The following is a 19,059-nucleotide window of genomic DNA, read 5'->3' as shown; positions in this document are numbered from 1 at the left end:
ATATATATATATATATATATATATATATATATATATATATATATATATATATATATATATATATATATATATATGTATATTAGTAATTTATTTATTTATTTGAAGATGAAGTGAGATTATTTACTTATCTTACTGTAATGTTTCAGAAAGTATCCAAATTATGTTATTTTTCTGAGTGCCATCAATGTTTCACAAAGTGACAGATTTATGAAGTAACAGGGATTGCCCACAAGATGTGGATACATTTTATGCTAGATAATTTAGTCACTCAGAAAATGTTTCCTGGTCTCGGTTCAGTGCAAACAGTTTTCCTGTATATTTTTTGTGTGCGTGTATTAGGGTTAGTGCTGGTACTGTTAGTGTCAAGGTTCATATTAGCGTTAGTGCGGTTTTGAGTAATTCTCAGTCGACATCTTGGTCTTAATCTACACACACGCTTCCAGAGAGTAATTGATTTAAGATATGTCTTGATTCCAGCTGTGTGCCCCCTATCAGGTATCCCAGAGAGATGGGTAATTAACCTAGCAGCTAATGAGATACGTCACTAATTACACCATACACACATGCACACATAGAGCTTAAAAGACTGGATATTAATTGATCTGTACAGGAAGTCTAGTTTGTGTCAGCAGTCTGTTTATGAATATGTATCTCCAGCTCTCTGTAAGTATTTGCGTTCATTTAAATGAGTGGACTTCTATGTTCATTTTTGAAACGTTGCTTTTGGCCTTTTAAGCCTATTGTTTTAGGTCCTGTTTGAGCCTAAATCAGTGAACACATCCTTTAGCCTGGTGTGCTAGCATCCTGCTCTTGCTTCCAGTAAGATGCTTAGCATTCACGCTATTGATTTTCCCATTAGCACTTTAGCCCCCTCCAGTAGAGAGGATCAGAGAGAGCTCAATATAACAGCTTGAATCTGAGTTCAAGAATCTGCACTCTTCAACGTAGAAACAGAGCAATTAGCTCCCCAACTGCAATTCACAAACCCTATACTCTCCTCAGACACCTTCTGTGCATATGCTTGTTGTTTTTACACTATTTAGGTGAGTTAACTGTAGATAAATCCAGTAATAATTATAAGAACATTTAAATTATTTAGCTATAGCCCACGGTGTAACTACAAGGCAGGCCTAAGTAGCAACATCATATGTTTGCATTTGTAAAATGTACCAGCAGCACAAACTTAAACAATTAAAATGCCTATCCAAATGTGAACCTGTTTCTACTTAGCATTAATGCAAATTGCAATTATTTTAGACACCTAATGTAAGTTGAACCCTGTTGTGAATGGCTGCTTTAATATAATTCAATTTAATTCACTTCAGCTGCTTTACTGATCAAGGCCTGTGGGGGCCGTGTCTCTGGAGAAACCTGGGACTAGAGTCAATAGGGAACTTATTCCGGAGGCACTGTCATGGGGCAATCCCCCGTAGACACGGCCCTATGTTCTGCTCAGTTGCCTAAAGGGGAATATAATGCAGATGGAGGGGGATGGGGGAAGCCGAGACAGACAGAGACATTTAATTGAGCAGATCTTGGTGATTCCAGGAATTGTCTCTCATGTAATATTCAGCTCTCGGTAATACAGCTTGGCAAAGAGCTATTGATCACAGTCTAAACCTCTTTCTGTTTTCCTTCACCGTTCTAGGGTTGCTTCTCTCTGAATAGTGACACTAAAGTTTATGCTGCTCAAATTTAATATACCTCATATGTTGCTGTGATTATGTAAAGTGCAAAGTGATTTTGAAAGTCATAATGAAAGTTGTAATGTTCAAGTGATTTGGATTTCTAAATTTCTTTATTCTCTATCTCTCTCTAGGCCAGGGTGGGATGAATGTGCTCAGTAGCTCAGAGGATGGAGTGTTGTGACTCTGTCTCCAACAATGGAGCCTATGGCCCCCACACACAACAGCCTCCTGGGCTCTGCAGACCTCTGGCCCCCAGTCCACTCCTGCGGGCCAGAGATCAAGCTATTCATCGGAGCACAGCGAATCTGTCCAAGCAGGGTGGACTAGTAGGGCGGGCTGAGGAGGAGAGACTTGCAGGGAGGTATGAAGAAAGAGTTAGGGAAAAACAGGTTAATGAATGTTCAACCAGAGAGATGTTAAAAGATGCAGCTGAGAGGGAGAAGGCAGATGAAGAGGAAGAATGTGATGATGTGGAGAGGCCTATTGGAGAGATCCTATACCAGCCTGATGGGTCTGCCTATGTGATGGAGACTAAACTTACAAGTGGTGTGCCCTCCTCCTCGTTAGGTGCTCCTTCCTCCATCATTAGAGCCTGTTACATTTCCTCATCTGAAAGCCCCACTCCACAGATTTTTCATGTCTTCCAATTGCATAACCTTGACGACATTGAGAGTCTAGCTCTGGTGACCCGCCAATCCAAAGATAGTGTTCCTGACGTGGCAGGATCATCAGAGACAGGAGTGACATGGTCTGGTCTAACCAAACCCATCCTGATGTGCTTTCTGTGTCGGCTGTCCTTTGGCCGTACACACTCATTTAGGGCTCATGCTTCTCGGCAACACAATATCACCTTCAGCGATGAAGAACAACATCTGCTCTCATTTAAACACACCTCTGCCATTTTACAGCCTGCCGGCCCAGGCAATCGGCCGCTCCTCTGTTTCCTAGAACCAAAAAGGAATTGTGAGTCTGTGGTACCATTTAACCTGGCATCTCTGACCTCTGGGAACAGCACAGAGGACACGGCAAGACGGAAAGAGAATGAAGAGTTTCTGACCTCTAAGCCTGGACTCCCTCTCCTGCCCTCTCCACCCAGAACCTCCCCTGCTACCTCAGTACCAAGCCCTGCCAAAGACCCTTCAACCATGGGAAGAGAGGGCACACAAAGAGGCAAGGAGGATGAGATAAGAAAGAATGGAGGAAGTAGTGAGGTAGGAGAAAGGAGATTGTGTTTAGAGGTAGGCAGCACTGTAGATAACGGTGCTCACAGTATTAGCAGCAGTAGCGGACAAGAGCACATTACTGAAGCTGCTCTGTCAAACCAAAGCATTTCGAAACCTCCAAACTCTGTAACAATAGCAACCAGCTTTATGAACAACACCAAAACCCTTACAGACTCTGAGTCAGAGTGTGGAACAAGCTTTAACTGCCACGACCCTGCACCTGCTTCCCTTGTTGTGGTAAACCCATCCACTGTCACTACTACAGAACAACTTGCCAACCAAGAGAGTGCCACAGCAATAGAACCAAATGATCAATTTGAAAATGGTAGTGCCATAGCAATGGAACCTACCACCAGGTTGTCTGAAGATGACAGACATGCTGTCACTCATTCACACCTGCACAATAATCATAGCCATTCCACGTCGCCTACACTCAGTCCCACCTTAACCCAGACTAGTCAGCCTATTCTTGAAGAAGGGCACCCAGACACAGCCTCTAGAGGAAGGTTGGTGGTGGCCGGTGACGGAGGCTTCGTTGCAGCCGGAGAAGATGTCCAAGGATCATCTTTCACTTTTGGCATTCAAGCCACTCTGGTACACACCAGAAATTCCTGCAAGACATTGAAGTGTCCGAAATGCAACTGGCACTACAAGTACCAGCAAACTCTTGAGGCCCATATGAAGGAGAAGCACCCAGAGTCAGAGTCTGAACAGTGCCCGTACTGCAGCAGTGGGCAGAACCACCCACGCCTAGCAAGAGGCGAGACATATTCTTGCGGATACAGGCCCTTCCGCTGCCAAGTCTGCCAATATTCCACCACCACCAAAGGCAACTTGACCATCCACATGCAATCGGACAAACACCTCAACAACATGCAGAGCCTGCAGACGCAGTCACATGCGCACAGCCCAGCATCCCAGCCCAATCCTTTAACCCATTTGCATCCTACTCTCACTCACCCCACCCAAGCCAACTCCCCCTCTCCATCTAAGCTCCGGGGTCCTGCGTCGTGGCGGTGCGAAGTCTGTGACTATGAAACCAATGTGGCACGGAACCTCAGAATCCACATGACCAGTGAAAAGCACACGCACAATGTGCTTCTACTGCAGCAGAACTTGGCACACATGCAACGTCAACGTAAGCACAATGCCACTGAGCTGTACCGCCACTGCCAACCTCAGACTAAACTGCCCGATGCCATCACTCCTCTGTCCTGCAATGAAACCTCCTCACAGAAACTCTTTGAATGCATTCTATGTGGCTGCTTTTCCTGTGACACTCCAGAGGAGCTAAGTCAACACCTGACCATGCAGCGATCATTACCCAATTCCTACTGGAGGAGCACAACCGGAGACACACATCATTGTCGCCTTTGCCATTATGCCACGCCTCTGCGAGCTAACTTCCAACTGCACTGCCAGACAGACAAACATGTTCAGCGCTACCAGCTAGCCGCACACCTTCGAGAGGCCAATAGTCAACATGGAAACAGCGAGGAGGAGGAAGAATGGCGCCTCAGGAGTGTTGCTGCTGGAAGTCAGGTGCAGCTCAGGTGCAATGCTTGTGACTATGAGGCCAGCAGTTTGGAGAAACTGAAGCTACACACCATGAACTCCAGACACGAGACCAGCCTGAGACTATATAAGGTAAATCTCACAATTCAAAACCAAGAAACTCCATGTACAAAAAGTCTGGGGCCTGATATTCCTGTCAGTAAAACAAAAAACCCAAGATTCCCTGAGTGACTCAATTCTTCCCAAGGCCTGTAAGGCCTCTTTGGTAATTGAGATAGATTGTATGTTATTTTTTCCCTCCTGCTAATGTAGTCCATTAACTCAGCACATCTCTAATCAGGTTAGAGTTCTGTAAAACAAGTGGACTGGTGTTTCTCACCGTGGTTGTGTGTATGTGCTTTCGTGTCTTAGTGTGTGCATGTGATGTTTCACTGGGTTCATTTTCTTTGAATCTGTCTGCTCAGCTTTCACCAGACCTCAGACAGAGGGAGAGATTTAACGTTTATTTGAGCAAAGCATGTTAAGTAACATCTACATAGGTGTTTTTACAGGGTTGTATTGATCCTGCATTGATCTTTATTGTGCTGTCCACATTAGAGGAAGCCACATATTGATCATTTATGACTACATGGTCAATATATGGCTTCCGCTAAAGTACTTGAGCATGTTATTTACTGGTGTTGAAATGTGAGCTGGATGAAGTTAATTGATTTGACTTCTTTTCTTATTTCCTTCCTTTCCTTTCACTCTCACAGATGCATATATGATTAATGGTTATCTTTACTTTCTCTCAGTATTTGCAGAAGCTGGATGGAGTGGAGTCTGAAGATGTTTGGCTGCACTGTGTGCTGTGTGATTTCTCCACTCAGAACAGCCTTTCTTTAGTGCAGCACTCCCATTCTTTGAGCCACCAGAGAGGGGAGGGGCTGCTGAGACTACAGCAAATCCAGAAGGGTCTGCAGGATGAGGAGGAGCTTGGTGCCATTTTTACAATCCGAAAAAGCCCTGCTCAAGAAAATGGTATGAGACACACATGCACGGTTGCTTTGTGAATTGTAAATAACTTTGGATATGGAAAACCAAGTTACCGTCAAGGGTTTTACCAAGCACCAAAAACTGTCTTTTCAAACCAGTTAGTTTAAAGTCACATTTCAGGGGAGGAAAATGAGCAGAATCCAACACACTCATAAGCAGAACGCCAGCTTTTGATGCTAGATTAACGTTAGGGAGAAAGTCGGGGAGAATTCCTTAAAACCCAAATCAAAAGACTAACTATCCCTTGTGTGTTGTGCTCATGACGCTCAAGGCTCTAAAACACACAACAGAACAACAGAGGGGGAGGGGCTGACAGACATGCCAGAAAACAGAAAGAGAAGAGGGCAGATATTTACACTGGGGTAATTGAGAAAACCGGGTGGTGGAGGCAATTAGCATTTAGTTCTAACACCGAATAAACTCAGCTAATGAGTTGAACAATAGCCTGACCTTGGCACCCAGCCTGTTTGTATGTGTATATGTACATATGCATTTGTGTGCGAGAGATCGAAAGAAAGAGTCAGCGTTGTGCTTTTTGTACAGAATGGTAGGAATTGATTTTGTTAATTGACTTGCCAATAATCACATTTGTAACATCTTCACTGCCAAGAAAGGGGCTAAACTAGAGGGTTAGCCAGTCAATGCAGCCAATAAAGGTGCAACCCGCTAACAAGGCATGAGTTAATTAACATTCTCCAATTAACATTTTAAAGGAAAGGCACAGAAAAAGCCTGATATAGATTCTTAAAGACTGACAGGTGTTTGTTAATATTGTTAATAGAAATGTAGAAATCCTAAACATTGGGGGGGAAAATCATGAATCATGAAATACGGTATATTAGTATTATATTAGCGATGAATAGAAATGGTGACACGCATGGTACAAGAAAAGGTTAGCAGCCAGTGTGTCATGTACAATCAATGCTAAAGTCAGTGAGTGAGAGTTGAGTAGCTGTTTCAGTGTGAATTTGAACCTGTAGGAATATCGAATCAGCGCTGCTTCTGACCTGCTGGAGCGCCGCAGCTGAATGGCTGGTTATTGATCTCTTTAACACCAGGGCATTGCCTAATTTATAATCAATACTGGATCAATGCTGCTGAGCATTTGTATATTGATCCCTGGGACGAGTAGGAAGTGCTGATGAAGTGTGTGTTGAGTGTGCGCCTGGAGTGTGTTAGCATGTGTGGGTGCATCTGATCACTTCATTACTGGCCGAAATGACCTCACCACGCTGAGCCACGGCCATCTGTTTTGTCCAAGACGTACATGCAGAAAGAAGTGCACACAGAAGCATCATGGCCATTCAGAGTGAATGCATGCCCCCCCAAGCCCCCTTTAGGTTTTGAAGTGGATTTTGAATGCAGCTTCATAATTAAAATATTTGTGCCTTTAATAATTACTCTGATTATTGCAGGTAAAAAAAAGTTTGTCTAAAACACAAATTCCCATGTGTAAATTTGGTTAAATTCAGATTATATTTGCATTGCAAATTCACAGAATTGAGTTATAAATATATATACATATATAATTATAATTTATAATTTGCTATTTTATCACAATTTCAATGTGACTGTAATATAAACGATTTTCTTCAGTGCTATGTATATTTAGTTGCCGTTGTTCATTGATGTATTTATTTATCTTTTGTAAGCTTCTTTGTTGTGATTTTCGCTGTGAGAGATGCTCAACAATAGACTAATATTTTTGGTCAGGTTCAGAGCGGTGTGTGTGACTTTGAGAGAATGACTGAGCGAGAGGGCTCAATGGGGCGGTCGTAACTAGAGCGGATTTGACAGTTTCAGGTTATGTGTTCTGTGTTTATGGGTGTGTTGGTTTGATAGGAAATCAATAGCGTGTCTGTCAGGATAATTGGTGTTCAGATGGCCTTTCTCGCTCGCTCTCTCACCCTCCGTCATAATCACCTTCTCAAAGAACCACCAGAAGATACCTCAGCCTGCCTTTGATTGGTCTGTTATGACAACCCTCATGCTTTTTTTTTGTTTCCACTTGCCCCCACTCCCCTAATACCCCCCCCCCCCCTCCTTCCCAAAATCCACCCAAATCAACTCTGTTCTTATTTTCCCTTCCCCCACGTAGCAGAACAATCACTCTGCTAAGAAGGCAGAAAGCAAGAGAGAAGAGGATGAGGAGAGGGAGGGAAGGCGTTGAATGGGGTATCTGGTTTAGTGTGTCCCGAGGCTGTGTGTTTTGTACCTACGGAGCTCGGCTGAAGCTTTTAGATGCTGCAAAACAACAACAGAGCATCATTGCGCTTTTTGAATGTCCAACTCTCTGGATTCTTTTTTTATTGCAGACTCATCGGAAATATAAAAAAATAACAAGCCAAAACTAAAGGCTGTTGTCAAAATAATTCAGTTTTCAGAAAAAAATGCCTGTTTTAGCAAGAAAGCTACAACTAGTACAACAGACTCAAACCGAGCACAATGCAGAGACCTATTTTTATAAATATTTTTTTTAACCTGTCATTGCAGCAATTTGTGCTTTGAAATGGACTCTTTGTGTGTGACCCTCCTGACCTCTGCTACATTATCTTCCTCCTGTGACTTTTAAAATCCCCACAGGTTAAATGAAGCTCTGCTGATGCTGTTGACTAACTCTTCCTCCTGATTTTCTCTTCTTGTATCTCTCTTTGTATGTTTTACTGTAGAGGATCAATAATTTTAACTTTTGTGTGAATCGAAAGGAGATGGTGTACATTAATACTGTATTGTGTCGGTCTGTTTTTGTTAATATGTCTGAGCAGGTTGGTTGGGTCTCTCCAAGCTAGTGGAGACTGACCCCTATAGGTTTGAATGTGATCCTGCATTCAACCTTGTTTTACAATGGACCATGCACACAAAAGATTTTATGCAGTGACCAGTTGCCTAGTAAATCAAATCGTGAATTTGTCAAATGTAATGCACTCTCTGATTTTTTTTTTTTTTTTGGCTTTTAAGGAGATCAGAATGGGATGGACTCTCCCTCTGAGGCTACGGCTAACCAGGAAGACAGAAATAAAAATGGAGACAGAACGGAGAAAAAATCAGGTCCTTAACAAAATCTCTCTCTCAAAAAAAAAAACCAAGATTGCAAGAGTGGTTTTTCAGTTGGTATTTCTTCAATACCCAGATTTTCCATTAGATGTATTGTTTATCTTGTTGTTTACAATCCAACACAGTAACTTATTAATATTATCAGACAAAATTTTTTTTTGCATTGTTGTTTTCCCTGCTGTCCATGATACCAATTGGGAACCACTGTTTTACAATAAGCTTACTGTTGTAAATAATGTGCAACAATGTGCACCCCTTATAAATTCTCTGTTTGCTGCTTCTGCTCATAGAAGTATTTATTCAAATGGAGGTGGAGCAAAATGAGTCGTCTTGCAGTCCTAAGCGTCCGTCATCTGGATCTGACGAGTCAGTTGAGCCCTCTCCCAGCAAACGGCCACGAAAACAGGAAGAGGTCTGCTGCAATATACTCTGCTCTAATTTTGAATAAATGTACCATGGTATTGCCATGTTATTTATCTTTATAAGTTCTTTAAAACCACTGATGCTACATACCATATTATTTATTTAAGAAAAACAACATAATTACTTAATTTAATACCACTGCATACCTGATACATCACTATACCATTGTGCACAGGAAAAAAACAAAGCCTAATATTATTTAAAGGAATTGGATACCGCAAAACAGTATGTAATTATTGTACCCTTTGTAAGTATTTCTGTTTTTCTCTCATTCAGATGCGGCAGTGTCCATTCTGTCGTTTCCATCATACTGATATTGAGCGTCTAAGGAGTCATGTGATGAACCAGCATGCAGTTCAGCCTGCGGTCCGCTGCCCACTGTGCCAAGACACACTGCACAGTATTCCCCTCTTGCGTACCCACCTCACACATCTGCACAGTGTCACTGCAGACTGCACTCAGAAGCTCATCAAAATGGTGAGGAGAAAAAAAAGAAACACAGTATGCATGTATTATGTAGGTTCAGATTTTTTTTGCACATACCGTATGTATAGTTTGTAATTTTGAAAAGAAATAAAGCAACCAGGGATTTTAAACAAAACAAAGGTCCGTTCCAGCCACAATCCTCACTGCAAAAAAGTTCCCTATTTGTTCTACAAAACATCTAAACTCTTCTGAAACAAAATAACTTGCTTAATGTATAAAGATTTGTTTTTTACAACTATATGTTTTGAATCAAATATTTTTTATACCACATAGGCAAATCTACAAATATTCAAACAGAACAAAATCTATTTGTAAATTTATTTGGTTTTAAGGATTTTTTTTTTGTTGGGGCAGGCCAAATAATCAGCTGATATTTTGAGATTAATTGAGAATCATTTTTTTAGTAAATATTGCATAGTGTTTGTTTAAATTGTGCAATTTTGTGTAGGCCACATCTTATTTGCTATAATTATAAGCCATGCTGCTTTCTAGATATTAAAAAAACATAAGTTGACCACTATTTTTATATGTGTGGTAAAAAATGTATTTATGCAAGAAAATGTTCAGCACATTGTGAATGTGCATGTGCGGAGGGGTGTTTAGGCCCTCAGTGACTCCAGCACAAGCGAGCAGAGACGAGTAACGACATTGAGTGGGGGGAAGGGAGAGGTAGCTGCCTCAGATCCAATGAATATTAAAATTAGTTTTTTTTATCTGCAGAATATAAATTGATACTAATGCACACAGAGCTTGTTTGAGCTCCAAGCAGACATGCCTCACTGTTTCTGAAAGGTTGGACATTTTTTGCCAATTCAGTCAGCTTGCGCTGAGTGCTTTCTCTAGCGTAAAAGGCTTTTCTGTCTTTCTTTCCATTCATATGTTCACCCCTCTCCCATCTTTCTTGGTCTTCCTTGCCCTCTGTTCTGCCATCTCTCTTGATTTCTCTCTTCGGCACTTTGCGTTCCTCTCCCCCCTTCCCCAGCTGAACTGAAATACAGTAATGAAAATAATTGTGCTTCATTAGTTCTGAGCCAGTGCTAGGTGATTTTCGTTATGAACCGTGCCTGGTAATTATGTTCTAAATTAAATGTGACCTTGAAGAGGACTTGTGTGCTTTCCTTGTGTTCCTTTAATACAGCTCTTTGCTGAAATTGTGTGCTTTGTGATGGAAATAGCAGCCATTTTGTTTGGTTGCTCTCCCTCCCTCTCCCCCCTTAAAGTTGCATTGATTTACACATTTTAAAGTTGAGTGGGTACAGAAAGAGAGAAGGAGAGGGAGATAAATAAAGTGGCTTTTTTACATCCAAAGTTAGCTAATTGTGTTGTCACAGACCAAAGAGGGCTTCCATTCATACTTAACCTTTGAACTCCTTTAAGTGTTGGTTCATGACTGCGATTACATTTTGCCATCTGAAGTTAAGGGTCTATTCTCTGGCATGATGCATCGTTAATGCACACATGTAGCAGGAACACAGCATAATGACCAATCATTTTCAGCGATAACGATCAAATGACTTTAAGGGATAGTTCACCCAAAAATTTAAATTAGCCCATTATTTACTCACCCTCAAGCCATCCTAGGCGTATACGACTTCCTCCTTTCAGATGAATCCAATCGGAGTTATATTAAAAATTGACTTTGATCTTCCAAGCTGTTTAATGGCAGTCAGCAGGTGTTGCAGTTAATCAGTCCAAAAGAAGTGAAATAAAGCACATCCCTCCCTATTAAAAAGTGCCTCACATGGCTCCGGGTGGTGAACAAAGGCCTCCTCTAGCGAATCGATGTGTTTTTGTAAGAAAAATATCCATATTCAAAACGTAATAATCATTTTAATCTAGCTTGCGCCAACAGTTGTTGCAGTGGGTGTTACAGTTCATCAGTCCAATAGAAGTGAAATAAAGTGCATCCATCCCTAATAAAAAGTACAACAGTGTACAACAGGGAGCGCAAGCTAGATTAAATTAATTTTTACGTTTTAAATATGGTTATTTTTGTTACAAAAACCTAATAATACCCAAAAATTTAACTTTGTTCACCCACCCGGAGCTGTTTGAGGCACTTTTTATTATGGATGGATGCGCTTTATTTCACTTCTTTTGGACTGATGCATGCAACACCCGCTGACTGTCATTAAACAGCTTGGAAGATCAAAGACAATTTTTTATATAACTCTGACTAGATTCGTCTGAAAGAAGAAAGTCATATACACCTAGGATGCCTTGAGAGTAATTCATGGGCTAATTTTCATTTTGGGGCGAATTAACCCTTTAATAATTAGATTTTATGAATTAATTAATCCACAAAATGGATTTATCAAACCTATTATGATTTATTTTTTCCCTTGTGATCAGGTGATTGTTTCAGACGTGCTGCCAGAGAAGATGTTTTTACCGGTGCACAAGTCTGATACACAGCCGATAAATGCTAATGAAACAAAGAGACTGGATGGTTAGTATAAATCTCATTATTTGTTTAAGTTTTTATTTTTAATCTAGGTTGAGCATGGTTCTTTATTTGTTATCATTTTAAATAAGCTTGACAGTTAATATACAGGATTTATGACACAATTTTTTTTAATGAATTTTGCTTCATGATATATTCACAATAATTTGTCTCTTTTTTTCTTTAGAAATTTCAACCGATGCTGAACCTGAGAGAGGTACAACACCTCACTTGGAAGCAGCAAATATCTATAAACAACCATCAGAAGATGCAGAATCCACAAAGGAGAACAATGCTGCTTTTCCTTGTTGGCAGAAAGGCTGTAACAAAGTCTTTACATCCTCAAGTGCACTTCAGACACACTTCAGCCAGCTCCATAGCCAGAAATCTCAAACAGCAATATCTGATCACCACATTTACAAGTACCGGTGTAATCAATGCAGCCTTGCATTCAAAACCCCTGAAAAGTTGCAGCTGCATTCTCGGTACCATGCAATCAGAGCTGCGACCATGTGCTGCCTCTGTCAACGCAGTTTTCGTACAATGCAGGCCCTTCGGAAACACCTTGAGACAAGCCACCTGGAGCTTAGTGAAACCCAGATACAGCAGCTTTACGGTGGTTTAATGATGAATGGTGAGACCCTGATCTGCGAAGACCAAACATTTGGTGAAGAGGAGGGATTGCCAGAAGAAACCGGGATGAAAGATGATGAAGAATGTGATTTGGAGGAAAAACTAAGTCCTACAGACAATGATTCAAGTTTGGTTAAAGATAATGAATGTGACCCCAAACAGCCTGTTTTTCCTCTTAGAAAAGGTCCGAATATCACATTGGAGAAATTTTTGGATCCGTTAAGGCCTTTCAAATGTACAGTTTGCAAGGAATCTTTCACCCAGAAGAATATTCTCTTGGTTCACTACAACTCAGTGTCACACTTACACAAACTTAAACGGTCTCTGCAGGACACGTCAACTGGCTTGCAAGAACCTGTCAACAATGCAGACCACAAACCATTTAAATGTAATATTTGCAATGTAGCATATAGTCAGAGTTCAACCTTAGAGATTCATATGCGTTCTGTCTTGCACCAGACCAAAGCTCGTGCATCCAAGCTTGATTCATCTGCTTCTAGTTCTGAATCTGTTGGCCCTACCCCAGGCAAGGCATTGTCCAACACTCCTGCAACCATGAACAATGCTGGTCTAAGCCACCAACAAAACACTGAACTCAATGGCACACCTGCAAACCCAGACACCAGTCATCCTTCAACATCTGACTTGAGAAACAAGTTGGTAAAGATGATTGATTCAGCTACCAAGCAACAACAGATGTCATTACAACAACAACAACAGCAGCTAGCCCAGGCTCAAGTCCATCTCCAGCAAGAACTCCAAAAGAAGGTTGCTCTTATTCAGTCCCATTTATTCAATCCTGCACTTTTACACCCTTTTCCTATGGCAACAGAGGGTCTTCTTCCAGTGCAGCAGCAACAGCAATTGCTTCTTCCTTTTCTTATTCCAGGAGGAGAGTTCCGCATGAATCCAGAGGTAAACCTTAAAGGCTCTGGGCTAAATGTAAGCACAATAAAGCCTACTGTAAATGAGGATATTGTGGAGTCTTCCAAAAAAGATGTGGCAAAATATTGTTCTAAACTGAAACAAAATGAAGATCTTGCGGTTTATCCTAAAATGGATGAACAGAAACTGACCAATGATCCACCATGTGAGAAGGATGTAGATGGACAGAACAATAATGAAGAATCAAAGGAAATTGATAATGTAGGCACCAGTGAAAAAACACATGGTCTTAAAACTCAAGAAAATGAAGACCTAAACAAAGAGATGTCAACCAGTGGGGAGGGTTTTGGTGAGTTTCTTCCACCCAGAATAGCCCATGATGCATCCGGGAATGCTTCAAAGGCACTGCTTGAAAACATTGGTTTTGAGTTAGTCATGCAATACAATGAAAATAAGCAGAGATATCAGAAAAATCTTACTGAGCCAATACTAAATGGCAGGAATGTGTCTGACACTGAAGAGGTGGGTCATTCGGAAGATATGGAGAAGTTAGAGTGTGAGTCTTGTGGGAAGCTTTTTTCAAATGCACTGATATTAAAGAGCCATAAAGAGCAGATTCATCATTCCATATTCCCTATCAAGTCATTGGAGAAATTTGCCAAAGACTACAGGGAGCAATACGACAAACTCTTCCCATTGAGACCTGCAACTCCAGAGGCTTCTCCTGTCTCATCCCCTTCTCCTACCCCTCCTGCGATTTCTAATTCTTCAGTGCAGCAGCCACAAAAACAACAACCTGTACAACCAATTATTACTTCCTCTACACTCAGTGCTACTGCTGCTACTGTCTCCATTCCTCAAGTTAAGTCTCCATTAGCTCAAATTCCCTTACCCATGGAACTACCACTCTTCCACCCACTCCTAATGCCTCCCATACCTTTGCAAGGTTTAACTCCTCAGGTCCCTGTCCATCTGCCCCTAGTGGAGGCTGGATTGACTCCTGATTTGTCGCAGTTTTATCAACAGCAGTTAAATCCAGCCATGTTACAGCAACAATGTAAAAGACCTCGAACCAGAATCACAGATGACCAGCTTAGAATCCTACGTCAGTATTTAGATATCAACAATTCTCCAAATGAGGACCAAATCCATGAGATGGCCAACAAATCTGGTTTGCCACATAAGGTCATAAAGCACTGGTTTCGGAACACTCTATTCAAAGAACGCCAACGCAACAAGGATTCTCCCTATAACTTTAGTAACCCTCCCATCACAACACTGGAAGATGTAAAGGTGGATTCTAGACCACCCTCTCCTGAACCACCAAGACAGGAGATTTATGGGAGTAAGAGGTACTCAAGAACCAGGTTTACTGACTACCAGCTAAGAGTATTGCAGGATTTTTTTGATGCCAATGCATACCCCAAAGATGATGAGTTTGACCAACTGTCCAACCTGCTTAATCTCTCTACCCGCGTGATTGTGGTGTGGTTTCAAAATGCCAGACAGAAAGCTCGGAAGAATTATGAGAACCAAGGAGAGGAAGGGAAGGATAGTGAACGTCGAGACCTTTCTAATGACCGCTACTTTCGTACTTCCAACAACAATTTCCAGTGTAAGAAATGCAACATAGTTTTTCAGCGCATTTTTGATCTAATTAATCACCAAAAAAAGCAGTGTTACAAAGATGAGGAGGAGGAAATGCAGAATGATCTGAATGAAACTGCTGTGGATTTTAAGACTGAGTGTCATAGTCCAATATCTGGACCCTCTTGCTTTACACAAGCAGCTTCTTGCTCAAGCCCCTCCAGTTCATCTGTGTCTAGTACTAATGTGAAGTTCACAGATTCTGAGCATATGCACACAACAAGTCTCACTGGAGAGCTTAAACAAACAAACGAAGCATCCTCTGACCCTAAACAGGCTGTTAGTATCAGCTCTGAGCTTGAGGAATTAGATAAAAGAATGCAACAGCCAAAGCCTCTCTGTGAAGAGAACCAAAATGTAAGCACAGAGATTCCCTCTCACCCACCTCCTAAACAACAACAGATTTCCTGTACATCTGAAACAAGCCCAGCTCCATCACAGAGCTCCCAAACTATATTTAGTCTTTTGGAGATTCCTTCAACTGAGCAACAACAGCAACAGAAACCAGCCCAGGATATGAGCCCTTACCACTGCATCCAATGCAAATTGAGCTTCCCCTCATTTGAACATTGGCAAGAGCACCAGCAAATGCACTTCCTTACCCAAAGTTACTTTCACACACCACAGTTCCTAGACCGTCCTGTAGACATGCCTCTTATGCTGTTTGATCCTGCTAATCCTCTACTTGCAAGGCATCTGCTTTCAGGAACATTTTCCCAGATAGTGGCAAATCAACCCGCAGTGACCACCATTCCTGATTCAACCATAAACTCTTTGAAGAGGAAACTTGAAGAGAAAGCAGGATCGAGTTCTTTGGAAAATGACTGGGAAAATAATGGGGAAGAACCCCAGCGAGACAAACGTATGAGGACCACTATAACACCAGAGCAGCTAGAGGTATTATATCAGAAATATCTTTTGGACTCCAATCCAACACGCAAGATGTTTGACCATATCTCCAATGAGGTTGGTCTTAAGAAACGAGTGGTTCAAGTCTGGTTCCAAAACACCCGAGCTCGTGAGAGGAAAGGCCAATTTCGGGCACTGGGTCCTTCTCAAATCCATCGTCGCTGCCCATTCTGTCGAGCTCTCTTTAAAGCACAGACTGCTCTTGCTGCCCATATACGTTCACGTCACTGGCATGAAGCTAAGAATGCAGGCTGTAGTATGGCAATACCTAATATGACTCAAGATCAGGAAGGTTCTCAAATCAAATCTGAACTCTTTGATTTAGCCAATTATTCTCAGTTTTTGAACTCCACTGATGATGTAGACTCTCCAGCATGCAAAAGCATGGACCTGTCTTCACATCAGCAGCGTCTGAGCCCAAAACCTTTTAAAGGTGAGGGTATGGAAGATTTTGCAATGCCTTCCATGTCAGTTTATCAAAATTGTGAACAAATCAAGCTGAATAACTGCGACACTAACACAAACACGGCCCATGACTGTACAACTGATGAAGGAAATTACTCTCTAGAGGCTAAACATGGCAGTATTGACCACATGTCTCCCAGCACTGAAAGAGAGGCTTCTTCTGAAAGTGATGAAAAGATGTCTTCTGGATTGGTTAGCCCTGCAATGAGCTTTAATGCTAAAGATTTTGATAATGATTTAGTCTTAGATTACAGTGAAAATTCCAGCCTGGCTGATCCAGATTCACCATGCCCTGGTAGCTCCAACAGTCAGAGCTTTGATAATGACAGACACAGTCAAAAACGCTACCGCACTCAAATGACCAACCTGCAGGTGAAAGTGCTCAAAGCCTGCTTTAGTGACTATAAAACCCCAACAATGCTTGAATGTGAAGCCTTGGGCAATGACATTGGACTTGCCAAGAGGGTTGTTCAGGTGTGGTTTCAGAATGCTCGTGCCAAGGAGAAAAAGGCCAAGCTTAGCCTTGCAAAGCAATTTGGCACAGAGAGTACTTCTATTGATAGACCTAAGACAGAGTGTACTCTTTGCTCCGTTAAATACAGCAGCTGCTCGTCTATTCGTGACCACGTCTTCTCCCAGCAACATCTTGCTAAAGTTAAGGAGGCCCTGGGTGGCCAGATGGAGAGGGACAAGGAATATTTAGGATCAGTATCTACTTGTCAGCTGATGGCACATCAAGAGGTGGATCATCTAAAAAAGACAAGTGATGGTCTGGGAATTGTCCAACCACAAGCTATACTGAGCTCAGTAGGCCTTAACCAAACTGCCCTTCATTGTCTGAGCCAGTCTTCAATGTACTCAAGTCTGCAGACGCAGACCACTGCAAGCATGCCAGGTGGTAGCAGCACAATGACTGAAGATTTTTCTTCCATAAAAACAGGTATGTGGCTAACCTACACTTTTTTTTATTAATTCACTTACCAAAATTCTGATCTTTAGTAATCCATACTTTTTTTATGCATTCATTATTATAGAAGGTGCCGGTGACCCTCCTGTACATGACCTGACTTGCAAGCCAACCACAACACCCTCTTCTGCCATATCAGCTATGGATGACAAAGATGTAGTTAGCACAACCAACTCTGTCTTGACCCCAAAGACCACGGAACAAGAACTCCAGTTTCCCAAAGAAAATGACACTGAGAGTAACAGGATTCCCGCAAACAAGCTTGACAGTACTCCATTGGGAAATGCTAATCGTGCAAATTCTTCTCGCAAAAGTAAAGAAAAGTCAGACTCTTCCAGACCAACAGTATCAACTCCAAATAATGGAAGAGAGTATGCCATGGATCCAACTCCGCTACAAGCTCTTCATGCAGCAATGAAAACTGACCATGCTGCTCTGCTCCCTAGTCCCCTCCTGCCCTGTCTGATGCCCGGCTTCCCTTCACTTTTTTCTCCCCATATTCCCACACCTATGCCTGGAGGCCTCCTGCAGCCCATGTTTGTCATGGATAGCATGTTTCCATACAGTCCAATTTTGCCACAGGCTCTGATGGGGCTGTCCCCGGGCTCCATTCTCCAGCAATATCAACAAAATCTGCAGGGTGCACTAATGCAACAAAGACTGCAGCTGCAACAGAATCAGTTAGTGCAGCTACCAGAGAAACCAAAACCTAGCCAAATCTCTGCTCGCCTCAATGCAGAGGACGCAGTTTCATACAAACATGACAAGAAGCAAGGCACACCCAATGGCACAGATCCCCCCTTCACAAACTCTGTCAACACTAAGCAGCTAGAAGTGGACAATAACTTTCTTCTAAGCCACTGTATCGTCTCCAAAATAGAGTGTAGAACAGAAGGCAAGGATGGTCATCTTTATGACTGTCTCGCCTGTGAAGTGTCTCTTACTGGGAATGCAGAGCTCATCAAACATCTGGAGTACCCTCAGCATATACAAAGAGTGGCAGAGAGACTGAATGCCAAAGAGCATGCTTCTCCTCGATTACCTCACATCAGTCCCTCATCTACCTCTCAGTCAAACCCATCCAGTGAACAGAGATCTTCTACAACTGCCCAGTCTTCTTTAGGGACTCCTTCTGCAACCTCCATCCCTAACCCAACCAATTCTGACCAGCCCGATAGACGTCTCCAAAGCTCACCCCTGACTTCAGCTTTACCTGAGGCTTCCCAAAGCTCACCGGCTTCTCCCTCACATCATGTTCTTTTGCCTTTAAATGTTACCTCAAGCCTGACAAGCCCTGCAAAGACTTGTCACGTAAAACCAATTGACTCTGTGGATGGGCATTGCGACAGCAAAGAGTCAGAGGAGGGACAAGACTCAACCTAATATATTGGAGCAAGAGGTTTGATGCCTTCCATAACCATTGTTTTTATGGCTTGGACACAGCCTCAGAAAAGACTCCACAAAAAAAAACAAAAAAAAAACAGGAGGATAGTTAAACAAAATGTCTACACTGTAGATTACACTTGGGGAAAGCTATGAGCCAGAGCTAGTTTGACGGACTGTTTTAAAAGGACTGAATCCTGTAGGATCCAACTTGCATTAACAGTGCTTGTAACCAAAAACAAGTGTCAGTAGAATGTTTTTTTTCCATTTCAATATGCTGGTTTTTAACTAAAACTTGAGTAT

General features: G+C 42.0%; 1 protein-coding gene across 1 annotated transcript in view; it reads left to right on the top strand.

The window, feature by feature from the left end:
* The window catches only part of zfhx3a (zinc finger homeobox 3a), a 24,303-nt gene extending 5,460 nt beyond the window's left edge, over positions 1 to 18,843 (top strand). The window contains exons 2-9 of the mRNA XM_016291996.1: positions 1,820 to 4,558; positions 5,221 to 5,446; positions 8,420 to 8,509; positions 8,806 to 8,927; positions 9,215 to 9,415; positions 11,777 to 11,873; positions 12,055 to 17,346; positions 17,441 to 18,843. Coding sequence (XP_016147482.1) covers positions 1,835 to 4,558; positions 5,221 to 5,446; positions 8,420 to 8,509; positions 8,806 to 8,927; positions 9,215 to 9,415; positions 11,777 to 11,873; positions 12,055 to 17,346; positions 17,441 to 18,756 — 10,068 coding nt within the window. The 5' untranslated portion in view covers positions 1,820 to 1,834 and the 3' untranslated portion in view covers positions 18,757 to 18,843. The remainder of the gene's footprint in view (positions 1 to 1,819; positions 4,559 to 5,220; positions 5,447 to 8,419; positions 8,510 to 8,805; positions 8,928 to 9,214; positions 9,416 to 11,776; positions 11,874 to 12,054; positions 17,347 to 17,440) is intronic.
* The last annotated feature ends 216 nt before the right edge of the window (positions 18,844 to 19,059 follow it).

This window comes from Sinocyclocheilus grahami, unplaced genomic scaffold (assembly GCF_001515645.1).
Source record: "Sinocyclocheilus grahami isolate Dianchi unplaced genomic scaffold, SAMN03320097.WGS_v1.1 scaffold14.1, whole genome shotgun sequence".
Lineage (NCBI taxonomy): Eukaryota > Metazoa > Chordata > Actinopteri > Cypriniformes > Cyprinidae > Sinocyclocheilus > Sinocyclocheilus grahami.
The sequence above is the reverse complement of the archived record's forward strand: the minus strand, read 5'-3'. Positions and strand labels throughout refer to the sequence as shown.